The sequence below is a fragment of the Macaca fascicularis genome, chromosome 11 (genome assembly GCF_037993035.2).
Source record: "Macaca fascicularis isolate 582-1 chromosome 11, T2T-MFA8v1.1".
NCBI lineage: Eukaryota > Metazoa > Chordata > Mammalia > Primates > Cercopithecidae > Macaca > Macaca fascicularis.
In genome coordinates, this window is record NC_088385.1 from 37,167,320 (window position 1) to 37,189,901 (window position 22,582).

The 22,582-nt window shown below is 33.8% G+C and overlaps 1 protein-coding gene across 13 annotated transcripts in view; it reads right to left on the reverse strand.

Moving 5' to 3' along the window:
- The window catches only part of CPNE8 (copine 8), a 240,112-nt gene that overhangs the window by 117,883 nt on the left and 99,647 nt on the right, over positions 1-22,582 (reverse strand). For 11 of the 13 annotated variants that reach the window (XR_012419728.1, XM_074005902.1, XM_074005898.1 and 8 more), the window contains one exon: positions 3,918-3,981. Coding sequence is in view for 7 of the 13 variants with exons in the window: in XM_005570561.5 (XP_005570618.1) it covers positions 3,918-3,981 (64 nt within the window). In the remaining 6 variants the exon portion in view is untranslated. Of the gene's footprint in view, positions 1-3,917; positions 3,982-8,487; positions 8,554-22,582 lie in introns of those variants that run through there. The other 2 variants (XM_074005903.1, XM_074005900.1) reach the window with 1 other exon arrangement.

Sequence of the window (22,582 nt, forward strand, 5' to 3'; positions counted from 1 at the left end):
CAAAATGGACTAAGATACTGTATACCATAAAGGTGAATTTCCAAAATATATAAGGAACTCCTACAAATCTTCAAAAATACTGCAAAAACTATAAATATATAAAAATGAAAAATAGAAAATCAACTCAATTTAAAAATGGGCTAAGAACCTGAATAAGCATATGTCTCAACATATGCTCAACATATGCTCAACATCACCAATCATCAGAGAAATGCAAATGCATACAAAAGATTAGCTCACACCTGTTAGAATGCCTACTATCAAAAAAACAAACACAACGGGAAGTAGTATCAGTGAGGAGGTAGAGAAAAGGAAACCCTTGTACACTGTTGGTAGGAATGCAATTAGTGCAGCTACTGTGGAAAATAGTCGGAGGTTCTTCAAAAATTAAAAGCAGCACTACCATATGATCCAGCAATCCCACTTCTGGGTATATGTACAAAGAAAGAGACTGCAATCAGTATCTTGAAGAGATATCTGAACTCCCATGTTCATTCTAGCATTATTCACAAGTCAAGACATTGAAGCAAATGAAGTGTCTATCAACAGATGAATCGATACAGAAAATGCATATATATAATTTATACACACACACACACATATATATATATATAAAACAATCGAATATTATTCATCCTTAAAAAGGAAGAACATCTGTCCATTTGCAACAAGATAGATGAGCCTGGAAAACACTGTACAAGTGAAATAAGCCAGACACAAAAAGATAAATACTACATGTTGTAACTTACATGAGGATTCTAAAACAGTCAAAATTATAGAAGCAGGGAGTAGAATGATGGTTTCCAGGGACTGAGGGGAAGAAGAAACTGGAAGGTATTATCAAGGAGCACAAAATTTCAGCTATGCAAGATGAATAAGTCATAGAGATCTACTATATACAGTATGGTACCTATGGTTAACAATACTGTACTGTATATTTAAAAATCTGCTGAGAGGGTAAATCTTATGCAGTTTATTATCACAAAAATATTAATAATAAATAAATAAGCAGGGTAGGAGGAATCATTGGAAGTGACTAACATATTTATGACATCAATTATATGGTGATGGTTTCATGGATATATACCTATCTCCAGACTCACCATGCTGTATACATTAAACATGTGCAGGTATTTGTATGCCAATTATACCTAATAAACTGGTTTAAAAAATTGTCATATTACAAATGCATAAATTAAAGCTCCAACAATATAACCTCACTCAGCTAAATAGTGAAAAAGGCAAAACTAAAATGTAGGTGACCTGACTCCAAAGCCTATGTTCATTGCACAAGTTAATAACTGACAACTTGTTTTAAAGAAAAAAAGTATGGATTTTTATGATGTTGTAGGTGAATTAAAATGATTGCATTCAACATTATAAATAATAATGCCCATACTTTTAATGTTCTCTAAAGCATAAATTTAAAAATCATTGATTCTTCTGAAGTAACTATGAACATTGCTTTGAGTACACTTGTGCATTCTACTATACTAACATAATAATGAAATACTATTTCAAGTTTATTAATATTAATAATGATGCTGATGATCAATAAGGCTCTAGCCAAGAATTAGGACACAGAAAACATAAGATGAAGTTGCACCAAGATTTTAAACAATATTGATGAAAATATTAGATCTATAATTTCTAAGTATGAGAAATACGTGTTGACTCATTGAAAGAGAATTCCAGATGTTCTTGAATTAATTGTAAAAAAAGGGATAAAAATACCTACACCACTAAATGACACATTCCCTTTCATTTACCAGGGCCTAGTAAAATAATTTTCCAGGCTCTTCCAACAAGAGACTAGAACTGAAAGTGGAAGATATTTAGGATGCAGCCTGTCCATACCCAGCCTACGTCTTGGTATCTTGGTTCTATTTTGAAATATAACTGATAATACTGTATTCATGACATATTTACATAAAATATGCTCAATAAACTCAAGATTTTGACAAAATAGCATGTTAATATCACCATAAAGAACATGTATCTTATTGACTGTGAACTTCCTTTTTTCTTTCCTAATACAAAGCCTATATTATCTTAAACATTTACAAATTGAGACCAGAAGTATAAATGGTGATCAGATAATATAATTTAAAAGAATCATTGTATCATTTTAACTAAAAACAATAGGATGACAGGTAATATCTCTGCATTTAAATAATTATGCTATATTTTCTAAGGCATTGCTTAGTATATACATACTACTTTTATGTACATTATAGTATCAAACTTAATGTTATGGTAGTTGATTGTCAGGACTGGAAGATTTTTTTTTTAAATAGTCTAGTGATTAGTTCACATATTTTTTTTTTTTGCCCTTCAAATATGAAAAGTAAAACTCAGAGTAAGTAGTGAAGTGTCTTGATCAGACAAAGTACAAATTAGTAGCAAAACCAAAACTTAACTTGAATCTGATAGTCTTTAACAGCATTACATGTGGGCATGTTTGGGTATTTTATAGATGAGAAAACTGAGACTGATATGACTGTGACATGCCCAGGGGGACAAAGACAATGAGCACAACAATTGGAAGGCTTCAATTTACATGTTATTTTAAATGACTTAAATTCTAACATTAGTGTTTAATTATTTCCATTCACCTGTTATTATAGTTCCTATTGTTATCTCACTGTTCTACCCCCGCCCCCAGAATCCCATAGGTATGTAATCAGTTGTAATACCCAGTTTCTATCATTTGCTGACAAGTAATATCATATGATTCCCTGAGCATACTATCTCAGCTATCTATCTATCTATCTATCTATCTATCTATCTATCTATCTATCGATCATCTATCTATATTTGAGAGATATAATATATATACATATATATTTGAGACAGGGGCTTTCTCTGTTGCCCAGGCTGGAGTGCAGTGAAACAATAGCTCACGGCAGCCTTGAATTCCTGGACTCACCTTGGCCTCCCAAAGTGCTGAGATTACAGGCATGAGCCACCATGTCCTATCAGAAATGTATTATGTAAACAAGGCCACAGAATTTATCTAAAAGTTAAAAAGACAACTTCTTGAGATAAAAAAATAAACGATGGCTCTCTCTATAAAAACTATGGTCACTGTCAAAGTGTTAAGCTTTTGTTAGTTTGGGTGAGTTTCTGTTCCTACGATCAAGCAGCAATTAAAAATAAAGGGCACTAGAGGTAATCTAGGGAAAATTTATTTCCTCTGGAAATATCAATTCCCAGAGATCTGTTGGCCCACATTAAACAGACAATATTGACTTCAGATTCAGCTGGCCATCGTTACTTTCAGTGTGGAGTGTCATAGTTATCTTCCCATTTCTTGACAACAGTGAAATCATTAAACATGAGTCAATGAGCATCAGCAAATCACAACTAAAAGTAACAATCTTCTAAAACTACAGAGTATGCACTCTGTGCAGTCATACTGCTAGATGGAGTGGCAGCTGATCCTTTCTTCAAATGTGGACTTCCCAAGCTAACAAGAGATGGAAGTAATATAAATTCTGAATTAATTCAATTAGAAAAATTGGGGAAAGTATGTTATACAAATGGGGTAAATGCAAATGTCAAGAAATATTCCTTCAGGATTACACACAAATCTTCAAAAGTTTTACAGTAATTGAACTGATTGCTATAACGGATGATTCCTTATACTAATGCTTAAAAAGCAGTATTGATATTAGGTGTTATTTTAATACTTTCAATTCCTTAAAAGATTATTAAAATAATTGATTTTACTTTTCGGACTATGAAATACAGTCTCTCTGGTCATAGGGCTAAGTATCTAAAATGATATTTTATGGATTATAACATTGTATAACATTTTTGCTACAATTACTTAAAAATTAATTAGTTAAGTACAATTTTAGATATAGCATTTGAAGTATGGAAGTGTTTTCTAAACAAAAGAAATATTTACTTACCCTGCAACAGTTTAATTCCTCTGCTGTAAGTATGATTGTACCACATTTCTTCCCTGGAATTCCTCTGAAACAACAAAAATATATTTATGTACATTAATATGTTATATTAATACTATATAATATAAATTTATATATCATATTTATTTTTATGTAATCTAATAAAGAGCATATAATAATAAGATGGCTCTTCCCTAACGAAATATATTTTGAGTAGCTGGGATTATAGACCTGGCTAAATTTTGTATTTTTTTTTTTTTAGTAGAGATGGGGTTTCGCCATGTTGGCTAAGTTGGTCTCAAACTCCTGACCTATGGTGATCCGCTCCCCTCGGCCTCCCAAACTGCCGGGATTACAGGCGTGAGCTACCATACCCGGCCCTCAATGAGGCTAAACTTTTAACATAACTTTAAACATGTCGATCCTCTCAAGAATCTTCAATATTCCATATTGTCTAATATATAATATAATGTAATAGTTATGCATCACCTAATTATGTTTCAATAAACAACAGATTGCATATACACTGGTGTCCCCATAACATTATAATGGAGCTGAAAACTTTCTACTGCCTAATGATGTAATATCTTAGCACACAGCATTACTCACGTGTTGGTGTGATGCTGGTGCAAATAAATCTACTGTGCTGCCAGTCATACAAACTATGTATGTACAGTCCATAATACTTGGCAATGATAGTAAACATCAAATATGTTACTGTTTATGTATTTTCTATACTATATTTTTTATCATTATTTCTAAGTGTATTTCTTCTACACATACAAAAATTTAAAAAGCTAACTGTAAAAACAGCCTCACTTAGGTCCTGCAGATGTTCCAAAAGAAGTCACTGTTATCACAGGAGACAACAGCTCCATGCATGGTATTGCTCTTGAAGGTCTTCCGGGGGACAAGATGTGGAGGTGGAAGACAGGGATACTGAGGATCTTGACCCTGGGTAGGCCTAGGTAAATGTGTAAGTTTGTGTCTTCATTTTTAACAAAAAACGTTTAAAAAGTAAAATTAAATAAATTAATAACTTAAAAACAGAAAAAAAGATTATTGAATAAGGATATAAAGAAAATATTTTTGTACAGCTGTACAATGTGTTTATGTTCTAGATAAGTGTTATTATTAAAAAATTTTTTTTAAGTTTAAAATATTTTAAAGTAAAAACATTATAGTAAGTTAAGGTTATTACTGAAGACAGAAAAATAGTTGTAAGTACACTTAGTGCAACCTAACTATACAGTGTTTATAAAGTCTACAGTAGTATAATGTCCCAGGCCCTCACATTCACTCATCGCTCACTCAGACTCACCCAGAGCAACTTCCATTTCCATAAGCTCCATTCATGGTAAGTACCCTACACAGGTATACCATTTTATAACTTTTATATAATGTTTTTACTGTGTCTCTTCTATGTTTACTTACGTTTAGATACACAAATACTGATGTTACAACTGCCTAGAGTATTCAGTGAGGTAACATGCTGTACACATTTGTAGCCTAGGAACAAGAAGTTATACCATATAGCCTAGGTATGTGGTAGGCTAGACCAGGGGTCTGCAACCCCAGGGCTGCAGAGCAGGAGGTGAGCGGCAGACACCAGCAAGCTGAGCCTCATCTGTATTTACAGCTGCTCCCCATCCTTGGCATTACTACTTGAGCTCTGCCTCTTGTCAGATCAGCAGCAGCATTAGATTCTCATAGGAGCCTGAACCCTATTGTGAACTGTGAGGGACCTAAGTAGTATACACTTCCTATGAGAATCTAATGCCTGATGATCTGTCACTGTCTCCCATCACCCCCAGATGGGACCATCTAGTTGCAGGAAAACAAGCTCAGGTTCCCACTGATTCTACATTATGGTGAGTTGTATAATTATTTCATTATAATATAATAATAATAGAAATAAAGTGCACAATAAATGTAATGGACTTGAATCATCCCGAAACTACCTCCAAACCCCCAATGCAGGGAAAAATTATCTTCCACAAAACTGCTCCTTGGTACCAAAAAGGGTCGGGGACTGCTGGGTTAGACCATCTAGGTTTGTATAAGTACAGTCTATGATGGTTGCACAACAATGAAATCATCTAAGGAAGCATTTCTCAGAACATATCCCTGTTGTTAAGTAGTGCATGACTATAGAACAAAATGTTCTCATGGTTTCTAAGTTTTCTACTATGTTATTAAAACCTATATAAAACCCTGGGTTTCACTGTTCCCTATCCTTTCGTCAATTTGGTGACATTTTGTGCTTATTTCTTCTTTGTGTTCACTACCATGCCTTGACATATTATAGCTTGTTAACTGTTCCCTATTTTGCCTCAAACTTGCCATATCCCCAGATGAAGTTCCATTTGTTCCAAGAAAATCTTATCCTAGACAACCTTACACAAAGCTCAGCCTTTTCTGCATTCCTATTGATGTTAAATACTGTAAGGTTTAGCACTTAATTATTCCTTAACTGCTAAAAGCACAAATTGTTAACCTTTCTTTTCTCAAGTTGATTACATTTTCTATAAGAGCAATATTCATGACATAAAGCTCTTGTAAGCACAGAGTTAAATGTCTGTGTACAGCAGGTGTTTAGTCTATAGATAAGTATGTAATATACAGTCGTGCATTGCTTAAGGCTTATTTCCACATGTATTTACTCTTAACCATGGTAATTACACATGTCAAGATCTTCCATTTTCCCTAGGTCCTTATGTCTAAGAACTCAATTAATATAACATTGCACATTTTGTCTCATATTACTGTATTATCATTTTCAGCATCCTTCCAGCATCTTTAATCAGTTAATTTTTCTAATCCAGCTGTACCTTTCTCTTCTTTCTATTTGTGAACTATGAGTTTAATACTTTCAGCATTTTGGAAAACCAAACACCCCAACTGAGCATAAAACTGAACACACTTCAAAATGCTGAATAAAATATGCAATGATCTTTATAAATGCTCAGATAACTTTGCAAGAAAGTAAGGACCAATCAGAAGCTGAAAGTAAAGGCAGAAAGATAAGCAGAACTGAACATTGGAGAACTTGATCTTAGGTTTCTGATTTTTATGGTTACCTAGGACATAAAAATTAGAAAAACAAGAGGAGGTGGGACTCACAAGGTGGGAAATTCAATAAACAGCCAATCCACAGCATAAAGCTTATATCTCATTAACTAGGTTGCCTGACTGTTGCATGAGTTATATATATAAACATTCACTCTATGGGCCTAAAAAATAAATCACTGCCTTAAAACGTGGTGATGAATGAAGAGAAAAAAATGTGTCCTAATAATTTAAGTTCAATCAGGCTTGCTGCCTTAACTGACATCACTTGAGTAGTTACCAAAACTTCAAACCAAGAATTACATTTAATTCAAGCGACCACAGTTGCCTAGTAAACGCATATCCTCTCTAGAAAAGTTTCCCTTCAAATTAAATCTCAAAATATCTCACATTTAAAGTTTTAAAAGTAAATATGAGGCTCGTCTTACAATATCAAAAAATACACAAGAAAAAATGCACCCATCATGAGTTAGAATCTCCAAAACAACAGGCTGCAGAATCAAACACAGATTTAGAATGTTGTAAATATTATGAATAGTACACAAAATATAAGTATTTATAATATATTTAAAATGTAAAGAGGAAATGGACATATGGTTAACTAGCAAAGGATTATAAAAAATAAGCAAGGATATTTGGAACAGAATAGGGAGCCCAGAAGTAAATCCAAGCTGTCATTGCCAGTGCCAATGTCCAGGCACTCTTCCCCTATGTTCTCTTCCAGGAGTTTTATTGTTTCTGGTCTTATGTTTGGGACTTTTACCCATTTTGAGTTGATTTCTGCGTATGGTGTAAAGTAAGGGTCCAATTTAATTCTTTTGCATGCTGTAGTCCAGTTTTCTCAGAACCATTTATTAAAGGGACTATCTGCTTCCCATCCTATCCTCCTGGTGCCCCTGTGAAAAATTAGTTGACTATATATGTTTGGATTAGACAAAGGAGAAGACAGAATCAGTGAACTGAAAGAAAGATATAAATAAATTATCCATAATGCAGCATGGAGAAGCAGACATGGAAACTATTATGAAGAGGTTTGGAGTCACAGAACACAAAGGTAAAAGGTCTAATATATGTTTAGTCAGAGTTCCAGTAGAGGAAGGACTAAATAGAGCAGATGCAATGTTTGAAGAAATAATGGCTGGGAAACTTTTAGAAATGGTGAAACACCTCAATTTCCAGATTCAGAAAGCTCAATGAATCCCAAGCAGCCTAAGGAAAAATAAATGTATACTTGGGGACATGATAGGAGCAGGGAAAAACATGAGAGATGAAGAATGTTCCTCCAGAGGAACCAGAGAGAAAAGACAGATGATCTACAAAGATTAAACTAAGAGCTGACTACTTGGAAGCAACACTGGAAACTGAAAGATAATTCAAACAATATCTTCAATGGTTTGAAAGAAAATAATTCTAAATATAAGATTGTAAACAGTAAAGATATATTCTAAGAACAAGCATAAACTACAGATATTTTGAAACAAATAAGAAACAAATATATTTATACCCAAGAATCTTTGCTTGAGAAGTTTCTAAAAAATGGGTTTCAAATTGAAGGAAATGATCACAGATGGGAGATCTAAGAAGAAAAAAGAAAGAATGAGAGAAGCCAAGGAAATACTAAATATGAGTTAACCTTAAATCAGCGACATTAATGTTAAAAACTAAAATAACAAATACGAATGATAATGATAGCATTAACCAGCAAGGTGATAATTTAAGTTAAAGCCTTCTCATGGTCTCTCATTGTTCAGGAAGAAATTAAATATGCTGAAAAATAGAATTTCATAAAAAATGAGTAAATATGTTTAAAAACTTCAAAGAAACTACAATTATTTAAGTACTTTATAATTTCAACTTTAGAGAAGAAAATTTTTGAAATTTTGTTTCTAAAATGCAATCAGTTCAAAAGGAACTAAGACTAAAGAAAGAATGGGGCGGATGAGGAGCACTAAGTAGGTGACAGAAATAAACCTAGAGGAATAGTTACTGATATAACTGTAAATGAACTAGATGCTCCAGATTAAATGCAAATATTGTATGAATTATATAAAAATTAAATTCAGCCATTAACTATTCAAAATAGATATCAAAATTTGATTCAAAAAATTCAAAAGAAAAGAATGGAAGGATAGCTCAGAGAAAAATAACTAACTCTAATGAAAATCAGTGTACCTACATTAATAGCATACATACAGATTTTAAATTAAACAGGTTTGCAAGAAATAGTTATTGTGTAATGACAAAACATTCAATTAATTGGGAAGATACAGTAATCTCAATACTGCATGCACCTACTATTATAGCTCCAAAATACATAAAGCAAAATTGACACAACTACAAAAAGATAAATACACCATTATGTTGAACAATTTCATGGCAAACACCCTTGGCAAGGTGATCAAGGTTAATATCACCAGTGATAAGTCATATTAATATATATTCCTGATAAGATATAAGGAGAAAGACACTTCAACTCCTGTGGCCTTCTCCCCAAATCCTTAACTCCAATCTAACCATAAGAAAAACATCACACAAACACAAATTTAGGGACATTCTACAAAGAATCTAATACTTCTTCAAAACTATCAAGGTCATACAAAACAAGGAAAGACTAAGAAATTGTAACATATCAGATCAAAAGAAAGTGTATATCCTGAAATGAATTCTGAATGAATTCTGGAATATAAAAAGAACATTAGTGAAACAATGAGTGAAATTCAAGTAAAGTTTGAAATTTAGCTAATAGTAATATATGCACCACTGTTGTCTTTCTAGTTGTGACAAATGTATTAAATACCACGATACCACAAGATGTTAATGTTAGAAGAAACTGGTATGACAGGAATACAGGAACTTTCTGTACTATTGTAACTTTTCTATAAACATAAAACTATTCTAAAATACGAAGTTTATTGAAACAATGCAAGGTCAATAAAAGACAAAGACAGGCTAAGAAACTATTTCAGGTTAAAAGAGACTAGAATTAAAATGACTAATCTCAATTACAATTCTTCATTAAATTTTAGAAGAGGAAAATATATCTATAATGGCATTATTGCTACAATGTTGAAATGTGAGTGAAGAGTAGATTAGATAGTATTGTATCATTATGAAGTTTCCTGATTTTGATCATCATATTGTGGTTGTGTAAAAGAAGATTCTCATTAAGAAATTCACTCTCGATCTGACCTCGTGATCCGCCTGCCTAGGCCTCCCAAAGTGCTGGGATTACAGGCCTGAGCCACCACACCCAGCCAGGAAAACTGGCTAGCCCCATGTAGAAAGCTAAAACTGGATCCCTTCCTTACACCTTATACAAAAATTAATTCAAGATGGATAAAGACTTAAATGTTAGACCTAATACCATAAAAACCCTAAAAGAAAACATAGGCAATACCATTCAGGACATAGGCATGGGCAACGACTTCATGTCTAAAACACCAAAAGCAATGGCAACAAAAGCCAAAATTGACAAATGGGATCTCATTAAACTAAAGAGCTTCTGCACAGCAAAAGAAACTACCATCGGAGTGAACAGACAACCTACAGAATGGGAGAAAATTTTTGCAATCTACTCATCTGACAAAGGGCTAATATCCAGACTAAACAAAGAACTCAAACAAATTTACAAGAAGAAAACAACCCCATCAAAAAGTGGGCAAAGGACATGAACAGACACTTCTCAAAAGAAGACATTTATGCAGCCAAAAGACACATGAAAAAATGCTCATCATCACTGGCCATCAGAGAAATGCAAATCGAAACCACAATGAGATACCATCTCACACCAGTTAGAATGGTGATCATTAAACAGTCAGGAAACAACAGGTGCTGGAGAGGATGTGGAGAAATAGGAACACTTTTACACTGTTGGTGGGACTGTAAACTAGTTCAACCATTGTGGAAGACAGTGTGGCGATTCCTCAAGGATCTAGAACTGGAAATATCATTTGACTCAGCCATTCCATTACTGGGTATATACTCAAAGAATTATAAATCATGCTGCTATAAAGACACATGCACATGTACATTTACTGCGGCACTATTGACAATAGCAAAGACTTGGAACCAACCCAAATGTACATCAACGATAGACTGGATTAAAAAAATGTGGCACATATATACCATGGAATACTATGCAGCCATAAAAAAGGATGAGTTCATGTCCTTTGTAGGGACATGGATGAAGCTGGAAACCATCATTCTCAGCAAACTATCACAAGGACAAAAAAACAAACACCGCTTGTCCTCACTCATAAGTGGGAATTGAACAATGAGAACACTTGGACACAGGAAGGGGAACATCACACACTGGGACCTGTCGTGGGGTAGGGGTAGGGGGGAATAGCATTAGGAGATATACCTAATGTAAATGACGAGTTAATGGGTGCAGCACACCAACATGACACATGTATACATATGTAACAAGCCTGCACGTTGTGCACATGTGCCCTAGGACTTAAAGTATAATAATAACAATAAAAAGAAATTCACACTCAAGTATTTAGAGGAAAGAGGGCACAATTTTTCCAACAATGTCTTCAACTTACTCTCAAATGACTCAGAAAGACCTAGAATATGAAACAGAAAGAGAATAAGAAAGAGGGTAAGAAAGTGAACAGAATAAAGTTAGCTCCTGATTAAATTGGAGGTTCTGAACTACATTTGTTTTTTGTTAGTTTGTTTGTTTTTGAGATAGGTTCTCACTTTGTCACCCAGTTTGGAGTGCAGTGGAGTGATCAGAGCTCACTTCAGCCTCAAATTCCTGGGCTCAAGCAATCTTCCCACCTCAGCCTTCCAAGTAGCTAGGAATACACAAATGTGCCACCATATTCAGCTAATGTTTTTTCATTTTTTTAGAGACAGGGTCTCACTATGTTGCCCAGCCTGCTGTCAAACTACTAGGCTCAAGCAATCCTCCCGAATTGGCCTCCCAAAGTGCAGGAATTGCAGGCATGAGCCACCCCACCTTGCCTACTCTCGCAATTTTTACATGCAATTGAAATTATACCAAAAAAGAAAGTTACCCAAAAAGATCAGTTTTAAAGATTGCTTCTTATAACTGTATCCTTACATTTTGAGAGACATAGAATAATAAAACTCATTCACATTACAGTTAAACATGATCTCAAGAGATATGAGTAATCCTTCACAAAATTTAGTACATAGGTAAGACTGGTGGAAGGCGGAGCAAGATGATGAAACAGAGGGTTTCACTGATCATCCCTCCTGCGAGGACAAATATCTATATTTTAACAACTATCTATACACACACAAAAAGCATCTTCATAAGAACTAAAAATCAGGTGAGCATTCACAGTACCTGGGTTTAAGTTCATATCATCAAAAGAAGCACTGAAGAAGTAGGAAAATCAGTGCTACTCAATCAGACATTGAATCACCAATGTCACCCCGCCCTAATCCCCTTGCAGCTACACTGTGGTGCTGAGAACATCTCCATGTGCTGGGGAGAGGAGAGTGCAGCAATTGTGAGGCACTGAACTCAGTGCTGCCCTATTATAGCAGAAAGAAAAACCAAACCAAACTCAGCTGATGCCCACCCACAGAGGGGGCATTTAAACCAGCCTTACCACAGTCACACAGTCCTAGCGATGACAGCCAAAGAGAGGCTTGTGTCACTGCATCCCAAGCTTCAGGTGGCTCAGAACAGAGAAAGAGAGACCCTGTTTGTTTGGGAGAAAGTAAGAAATAGAACAAGAGTTTCTGCCAGGTAATCCAAAGAACTCTTATAGATTTTATCCAAGACTATCAAGGCAGTATCTCTACTAGTCTGCAAGAACCACAGCGTTGGTGGGTTTTGGCCCCTAAAGTAGATACAGTTTAGATCACAACACTCAAGTTTTCTGAAATATCTGGAAAGTCTTGCCAAGAAGAATGGGTACCAACAAGCCCAGACAGTGAAGACTAAAACAAATACCTAACTCTTCAAGGCTTTAATGTTCAATGAACACCTACAAGTATCAAGACCATCTAGGAAAACATGACCTTAACATATGAACTAAATAAAGCACCAGGGACCAATCCTGGAGAAAGAGAGGTGTGTGAGCATACAGAGAAGTGAAAATAGCTGTTTTGAGGGAACTCAAATTCAAGATGACACAGAAAGTAATTCAGAATTCTATCAAATAAATTTAACAAAAAAATTAAAATAATTTAAAAGAATAAAAAATTCTGGAGCTAAAAATAAAATTGGCATACTGAACAATGCATCAGAGTCTTATAATGGCAAAGTTGATCATGCAGAATAAAGAATTAGTGAGCTTGAAGACAAGCTATTTGAAAATGGACATTCAGAGAAGACAAAAGAAAAAAAGAATGAAAAACAAAAAAGCATGCCTACAGGATCTAGGAAAAAAGCCCCCAAAAGGCAAATCTAAAAGCTACTGACCTTTTAAAAAGGAAGCAAAACAGAGAGAGGAGAAGAAAGTTTATTCAAAGAGGTAATAACTGAGAACTTCCCAGACCTAGAGAAAGATATCAATACCCAAGGATAAAAAAGTTATATAACGCTAAGCAGATTTAACCCAAAGAAGACTACCTCAAGGCATGTAATAATTAAACTCCCAAAAGTCAAGGATAAAGGAAGAATCCCAAAAGCAGCAAGAGAAAGAAACAAACACCACGCAAAGCAGCTCCAATATGTCTGGCAGCAGACTTTTCAATGGAATCCTTCCAGGACAGAAAAGAGTGGCATGACATACATAAAATGCTGAAGGAAAAAAAAACTTTTTACCCTAGAATAATATACCTGGTGAAAATATCCTTCAAACATGAATAAGACAAAGATTTTCTCAGACAAACAAAATATTAGGGATTTCATCACACAAGACCTCTCCTATAAGAAATGCTAAAGAGAATATCTCAATCAGAAAGAAAAGGGCCTTGCCTGGTGTGGGGGCTCACGTCTGTAATTCCAGCACTTCGGGAGGATGAGGTGGCAGATCACCTGAGGTCAGGTGTTTGAGACCAGCCTGGCCAACATGGTGAAATCCCGTCTCTACTGAAAATACAAAAATTAGCTGGGTGCGATGGCACGTGCCTGTAGTACCAACTATTCAGGAGGCTGAGGCAAATAATTGTTTGAACCCAGGGGCAGAGATTGCAGAGATCACACCACTGCACTCCAGCCTGGGTGACAGAGTGAGACTCTGTCTCGAAAATGAAAAAAAAAAAAAAAAAAAAAAAAGGACCCTTTAATGAGCAATAAGAAATCATCTGAAGGTACAAAACTCACTGACTCACTGATAGTAGTAAGTACATAGAATATTATAACATTATAACTGTGTAACTGTGGTGTGTAAAATAATCTTAAGTAGAAAGACTAAAAAAATTAACCAATAAAAAAAAAAAAAAAACCATGACATGGTTTGCCTGTGTCCCCACCCAAATCTCATCTTGAATTATAGCTCCCATAATTCCCACATGTTTGTTGTGGGAGGTAACTGAATCATGGAGGCTGGTCTTTTCCAGGCTATTCTTGTGATAGTGAATAAGTCTTAGAAGATCTGATGATTTTATAAAGGGGAGTTCCCCTGCTCATGTTCTCTCTTGCCTGCCACCATGTAAAATATGACTTTGCTGATCATTCACCTTCCACTAAGATTATGAGGCCTCCCCAGCCATGTGGAACTCTGAGTCAATTAAACTTCTTTCCTTTGTAAGTTACTCAAGCTCAGGTATGTCTTCAGCACCACGAGACATACAAGAAGAGATGTATAGACAAAACAAAAAGTTAAAAAGCAAGGAACAAAGTTAAAGCATAGAGTTTAAGAGTTGTCTTTTTGCTTACTTGCTTTTTTATGCAAACAGTGTTATGTTGTTAAAAGGCTGAAATAATGAGTTATAATATTTGTAAGCCTCATGGTAACCACAAACAAGAAAGTACAGGAGATACAAAAAAAAAAAAAAAACAAATAAAAACAAAACACTGAATCATATCAACAGAGAAAATCACCTTCAACAAATGGAAGAAAGAAGGAAAGAAAAAAGAGAACACAAAACAACTAGAAAAAAAAAATAACAAAATGACAGGCGAAAGTCCTTATCAAAAATAACACTAAATGTAAATAAACTAAACTTTCCAAGCAAAAGACACAGAGAGGCTGAATGGATTAAGGAACAAAGCTCAATGATCTGTTGCCTGGAAGAAACACACTTAACTTATAAAGACAAACATACACTGAAAATAAAGGGATGAAAAAAGATAACTGCAATGGTTAATACTGAGCTCAACTTGACTGGATTGAAGGATACAAAATATCAATCCTGGATGTGTGTGAGAGAGTGTTGCCAAAGGAGATTAACATTTGAGTCAGTGGGCTGAGAAAGGCAGACCCACCCTTAATCTGGGTGAGCACAATCTAATCAGCTGCCTGTGCAGATAGAATATAACCATGCAGAAAAATGTGTCAAGAGAGACAAGGCTAGCCTCCCAGCCTACATCTTTCTCTCCTGCTGGATACTTCCTACCCTGGAACATAAGACTCCAAGTTCTTCAGTTTTGGAACTCGGACTAGCTCTCCTTGATCCTCAGCCTGCAGATGGCCTATTATGGGACTTTGTGATCATGTGAGTAACATATATATATATATATATATATATATATTCCAATAGTTCTGTCCCACAAGAGGGCCTGATTAATACAATATCCCATGCAAATGGAAACCAAAAAAAAAAAGAGTAGGAGCAGGTATACTTATATCAGACAAAATAGGTTTCAAGACCAAAAACTATCAAAAGAGACAAAGAAGGTCACTATATAAAGGGGTCAATTAAGCAAGAGAGTCTAGCAATTTTAAATACATATGCACCCAACACTGGAGCTTGCAGATATACTAAACAAATGTTATCAGAGCTAAAGAGAGAGACAGGTCCCAATACAATAACTGGAGACTGGAACACCCAATTTTACATACATATGTGCCCAACACTGGAGCAACCAGATATATAACACAAATATTATCAGAGCTAAAGAGAGAGACAGATCCCAATACAATAATAGCTGAAGACTTGAACACCTCATTTTCAGGACCGGACAGATCTTCTAGACAAAATATCAACAAAGCAACGTTGGACTTAATCTGTACATAGACCAAATGAACCTAACAGACACACAGAGAACCTTTTCATCCAACAGCTGCAGAATACACATTATGTTCCTCATCACATGGATCATTCTCAAGGATAGACCATATTTTATGTCACAAAACAAGTCTAAAAACATTCAAAAAAATTGAAATAATATCAAGCATTTTCTCTGACCACAATGTAATAAAACTAATTTGAGAAAATATAGAAATACATGAAAATTTAAAATATGCTCCTGAATGAATGGTGGGTCAGAAATTAAGAAGAAAATTGAAAATTTTTCTTGAAAAATTGATAAGGGAAGCACAACGTATCAAAAACTACAGGAGACAGCAAATGCAGTACTAAAAAGTTTATAGCTGTAAGTGCTTCCATTTAAAAAAAAGAAGAAAAACTTCAAATTAACAATCTAACAATGCATCTTAAAGAATTAGAAAAGCAAGAGCAAATCAAACACAAAATTAGTAGAAGATAAGAAATAATAAAGATCAAAGCAGAAATAAATGAAATTGAAATTACAAAAATATGAAAGATCAATGAAACAAAAAGTTAGGTTTCTGAAAAGTTAAACAAAATTGACAAACCTTTAGGCAGACAAATAAATAAAAAGAGAAGATCCAAATAAATAAAATCAGAGATGAAAAACAAGACATTACAACTGATACTGCAGAAATTCAAAAAATCATTAGTGGCTAACATAAGCAACTATATGCCAATAAATTAAGACATCTACAAGAAATGTACAAATACCTAGACATATGCAATCCACCATGATTGACCCTTGAAGAAATCCAAAACCTGAACAGAACAATAACAAGTAAGGAGACTGAAGTCATAATAAAAAGTCTCCCAGGAATAAAAAAGCAACAACAACAACAAAAAACAAACCAGGACCCAATGGCTTCACTGCTAAATTTCACCAAACACTTAAAGAAAAACTAATACCAATCCTATTCAAAATATTTTTTTAAATAGAGAAGGAGGGAATAGGTCCAAACTCATTCTACAAGGCCATTATTACCCTGATAACAAAATCAGACAACACATCAAAACCGAAAGCTACAGGCCAATATCTCTGATGAATATTGATTCAAAAATCCTCAACAAAATACTAGAAAACTGAATTCAACAATACAATAAAAAGATTATTCATCATGATCCAGTGAGATTTATCCTTGGAATGCAAGGATGGTTTGACATATGCAAATCAATCAATGTGATATATCAGATCAACAAAATGAAGGCCAAAACCGTATCATTTCAATTGATGCTGAAAAACCATTTGATAAAATTGAACATCTCTTCATCAAAAAAAACCTTTAAAAACTGGGTATAAAAGAAACAAACTTCAACATAATAAAAGCTATTTATGATAGACCCACAGGTAGTATCATACTGAATAGGGAAATACTGAAAGCCTTTCCTCTAAGATCTGGAACACAATAAGAATGCCGACTTTCACCACTGTTATTCAACACAGTACTGGAAGCTCTAGCTAACGCAATCAGACAAGGGAAAGGTATAGAGGGCATCCAAATCAAAAAGAAAGAAGTCAAATCACAATTTTTTGCAGAAAATTTATGATCTTATATTTAGAAAAACTTGAAGATGCCACAAAAAAACTATTAGAATTGATAATCCAGTAAATTGAAGGATATAAAATCAACATAAAAATCAGTAGAATTTCTGTATGCCAAAGTGAATAATTTGAAAAAGAAATAAAGAAGTAACACTAATTACAGTAGCCACAAATAAAATTAAATATCTGGGAATTAACTTAGCCAAAGAAGTAAAAGATCACAATAATAAAAACTATAGAACACTGATGAAAGATAATTAAAGAGGACACCAAAAAATGAAAAGATATTCCTTGTTCATGGATTGGAATAATTCAAATTGTTAAAATGTTCATCCTACCCTAACCATTCTACAGTTTCAATGCAATCCCTTTCAAAATACCAATGGCATTCTTCACACAAATAAAAAGAAAATCCTAAAATGTATATGGAACCACAAAAGACCCAGAATAGCCAAAACTATCCTAAGCAAAAAGAACAAAACTGGAGGAATTACATTACCTGACTTTGAATTATACTACAGACCTATAGTAACCAAAATAGCATGGTACTGGCATAAAAGTACACACATGGCCCAATGGAACAAAATAGAGAACCCAGAAACAAACCCATAAACCTACAGTGAATCAGTTTCAACAGAGGTGCCAAGAACATATACTGAGGAAAAGACAGTCTGTTCTATAAATGGTAGTGGGAAAATTCTATATCCATATGCAAAAGAATGAAACTAGACCCCTATCTTTTGCTATATACAAAAATCAAATCAAAATGTATTAAATACTTAAACAAAAGACCTCAAATTATGAAACTGTGAAAAAAGGAAAACTTTTGGGAAAGTCTCTAGGACATTGGTCTGAGCAAAAATTTCTTAGGTAATACCCCACAGGCAATCAAAGAAAAAATGAACAAATCAGATCACATCAAGTTAAAAAATTTCTACACACCCTAGGGAACAATCAACTCAGGGAAGAGACAACCCACAGAATAAGAGAAAATATTTGCAAACCACCCATCTGACAAGGGATTCATAACCAGAATACATAAGTAGCTCAATCAACTCTATAGGAAAAAAATCTAATAACCTCATTAAAAAATAGGCAAAAGATCTGAATAGACATTTCTCAGAAGAAGACATACGAATGGGAAACAGGCATATGAAAAGGTGTTCAACATCACTGATAGAGATTTGCAAGTCAAAACTGCAATGAGATATCACATCACCCCAGTTCAAATGGCTTATATCTGAATGACGGGCAAAACAAATGCTAGTAAGAATGTGAAGAAAAAGAAACTCTTGGACCCTCTAAGTAGAAATGTAAATTAGTACAACCACTATAGAGAACGCTTTGGGGATTACTCAAAAAACTAAAGATACAGCTATCATAAGATTCAGTAATCCTACTGCTAGGTATATACAAATGAAATCATTATATCAAAGAGGTACCCCATGTTTGTTGCAGCGTTGTTTACAACAGTCAAGATTTGAAAGCCACCTACCTTTCCATTAACAGATGAATAGATACAGAAAATGTGGTACTTATTATAATGGAGTACTATTCAGCCATAAAGAGAAATGAGATTCTGCCATTTACAACAATATGGATGGAACTGAAGGTCATTATGTTAAGTAAAGTAAGCCAGGCACAGAAAGGCAAACATTGCACGTTCTCACTTATTTGCAGGATCTAAAAATCAAAACCATTGAGCTCATAAAACAGAGAGTAGAAAGATGGTTACTGGAGGCTGAGAAGGGTAGCAGGTGCTTGGGGTAATACAGAGATACTCAATGGGAATATAAAAGCAATAGTTAGAAATAACGAAATGAGACATGGTATTTGATAGCACAGCAGGATGACTCTAGTCAATAATAATTTAATTGTATATTTAAAATGACTAAAATTATATAACTGGATTGTTTGTAACATAAAGGATAAATGCTTGAGGGGATGGATACCATATTTTCTATGATGTGATTATTATACATCGCATGCCTGGTATTGAAACATCACACATACACCTTAAATATATACACCACTATGTACTCATAAAAATTAAAAATTAAAATTTAAAAACAACAACAAACAAACAAAAAACAAAATTGAGCACATGAAGAATAAATGACCTTTGAGAGACTGGATAATTTGTTTTTTGTGTGATTTGGTTTGTTTTGCCCTGTACTGATTGTTGTAGTTGTTTGTTTTTGTAACATTTTTCATATGTCTTACTATTTCTCCTTTATATCTGCCACTGCTTTAGCTTGTACTTTTTACTTTTGCTTCGATTCCTGAAGTTTTCTTCTTTCATAGTTGTCTCAGACTAATACCCATTTTATTTACACTCTCCATTAATGCCAAATAGATCTGGCAACAAATATTAACTATGTACACTTTCATCTTCCAGTGTCTGTATATAGATCATACAATAATTTTAAACTTATTAATTAACATGTAACTGCCTTCATAAGATATAGCTACATAGTTTCATCTTTCCCACCACCTTACTAAAGAGTCACCTGAACTCAGAACAGGTGTTTCATTTCTCCCAGACTTTACCTAGACTATTGACCCTACCAACTACTCAATGGCCTTTTCTTATCTCGGTTATTTCTTCTTCTTCTTCAAAATTAGCTTTAACTTATGAAACACAGACTAAAATGGACCATATACTATGTTATAGAATAGTTATTAAAGTATACTTACTAACCAAAAAATTGAGTTAGAGATTAATGGCTAAGGTAATTATTAAAACATTTCTGAAAAACTTATTGGTTGAGAAAAAAGGAATAAAAATAGAGAAGAGAATACTTAGAATTGCACAATAATGAAAATAATACTTCTAACATTCTACTAGTTTATATTTAGAGTATGTAAAAAATCTAAACAAACTAGCATTAAACAACAATTCTGAAGTATGTTAACAAATGATAATAAAACAGAAAGAAAATAATATGGAGACTTCAATATCACATCTTTAATAAAGTATAGAACAACCAGACAAAAGATCAACAAGGAAACTTGAACAACACTATAGACCAACTGAACTTAAAAGACATATACAGAACATGTCACTCAATAACAATGAATGTACATTCTCTTCAAGTGAACATGAAATTATCTCCAGGATAGACCACATTTTAGGTCACAAAACAAGTCTTAACAAATTCACAAAGCTTGAAATCATGCAAAGCATATTTTCCAATTACAATGGAATGAAGTTTAAAATCAACAGCAGAGGAAAACTGAAAATTCACAAATAAGTAGAAATTAACACATTTTTCACTTAACAATGGGTCGAAGAGGAGATCACAGGAGAAATTTAAAACAAACAAACAAACAAACAAACAAAAACCTTCAGTCAAATGAAGATAAAAACAGAACATACCAAACTTATAATGTAGTGAAAGTAGTACTAACAAGAAAGTTTATAGCTGTAAACATATATATTTACAAAAAGAAAGATCTCAAGTCAACAACCTAACTTTATACCTCAAAGAACTAATAAAAACAAGAAAAACCTAAACCCAAAGCTAGGAAAAGGTAGGAGTAATAAAATTTAGAGCACACATAAATAAAATAGAGAATACAAAAATGTCACCGAAACTAAGAGTTGGTTTTTTGAAAAGATTGACAAAATTGAAAAACCCTTAGCTAGATTAAATACGAAAAAGAGAAATAAAACTCAAATAACTAAATCAGATGAAAGAAGGGACAATACAACTGATGCCACAGAAATGAAAAAAGTATGAGAGAATACTATGAACAACTGCAGGCCAAGATACTGAAAAATTTACAAGTAATTGACACATTCTTGGAAAGACACAATCTATCAAGACTGGATCACGAAAAAATAGAAAATCTAAATAGACCAATAACTAGCAAAAACAAGTTAAATCAATAATCAAAAAACCCTCAACAAAATTACAGCATAAGTCCCAATGGTTCAACTAGAGAATCTGATCAACCATTTCAAAAAGAATTAGTACCAGTCTTCATGAAACACTTGCAAAAAATTGAAGAGGAAAAACTACTTCCAAGTTCATTCTATGGAAACCAGAATTACCCCAACACCAAAGCCCATCAGAACACTATACAAAGAAAGAGAAAGAACAATATCCCTGATGAATACTGATGCAAAAATCCTCAACAAAATACTGGCAAACTGAAAGCAATGGCACACTAAAAGAATTATACACCATCACTAGCTGGTATTCATGTTTGGGATACAAGGGTAGTTCAACATATGAAAACCAATCAGTGCAATATACCACATTAACAGAATAAAGAACAAAAAACTACATGATCCTCTTCACTGATGCAGAAAAAGCATTTGACAAAATTCCAACGGTCTTTTATGATAAAAACTAGAAACAGAAGAAAATTACTTCAACATAAAAAAGGCAGTATATGAAAAGTTCACAGCAAATATTGTAGTCAATGGTGAAAGACTGAAAGACTTTCCTCTAAGATCAAGAGGAAGGCAAGTATGCCCAATTTCCCACTTCTATTCAACATAATACTGGATGTACCAGCCAGTGCAATTAGGCAAGAATAATAAATAAAAGTCATCAAAATTGAAAATGAAGAAATAGAATTATCTCTGTTTACAGAAGATCTCATGCAATATGTAGAAAACTCTAAAAATTACACACACACACACTCACTGTTAGAACTAATAAACAAATTCAAATTTGCAGGATATAAAATCAGTATTAAAAATCAGTTGTGTTTTTATATACTAACAATAATGAAAAGGAAATTAAGATAATTTCATTTACAATAGCAGTAAAATGAACAAAATACTTAGATATAAACCTAACCAAGAAGTTAAAAACATTTACAATTAAAACCACAAAACACTGCTGAAAGAAATTAAAGGCACAGAAAAATGTTACGACATCCCATGTTCATGGTTTGG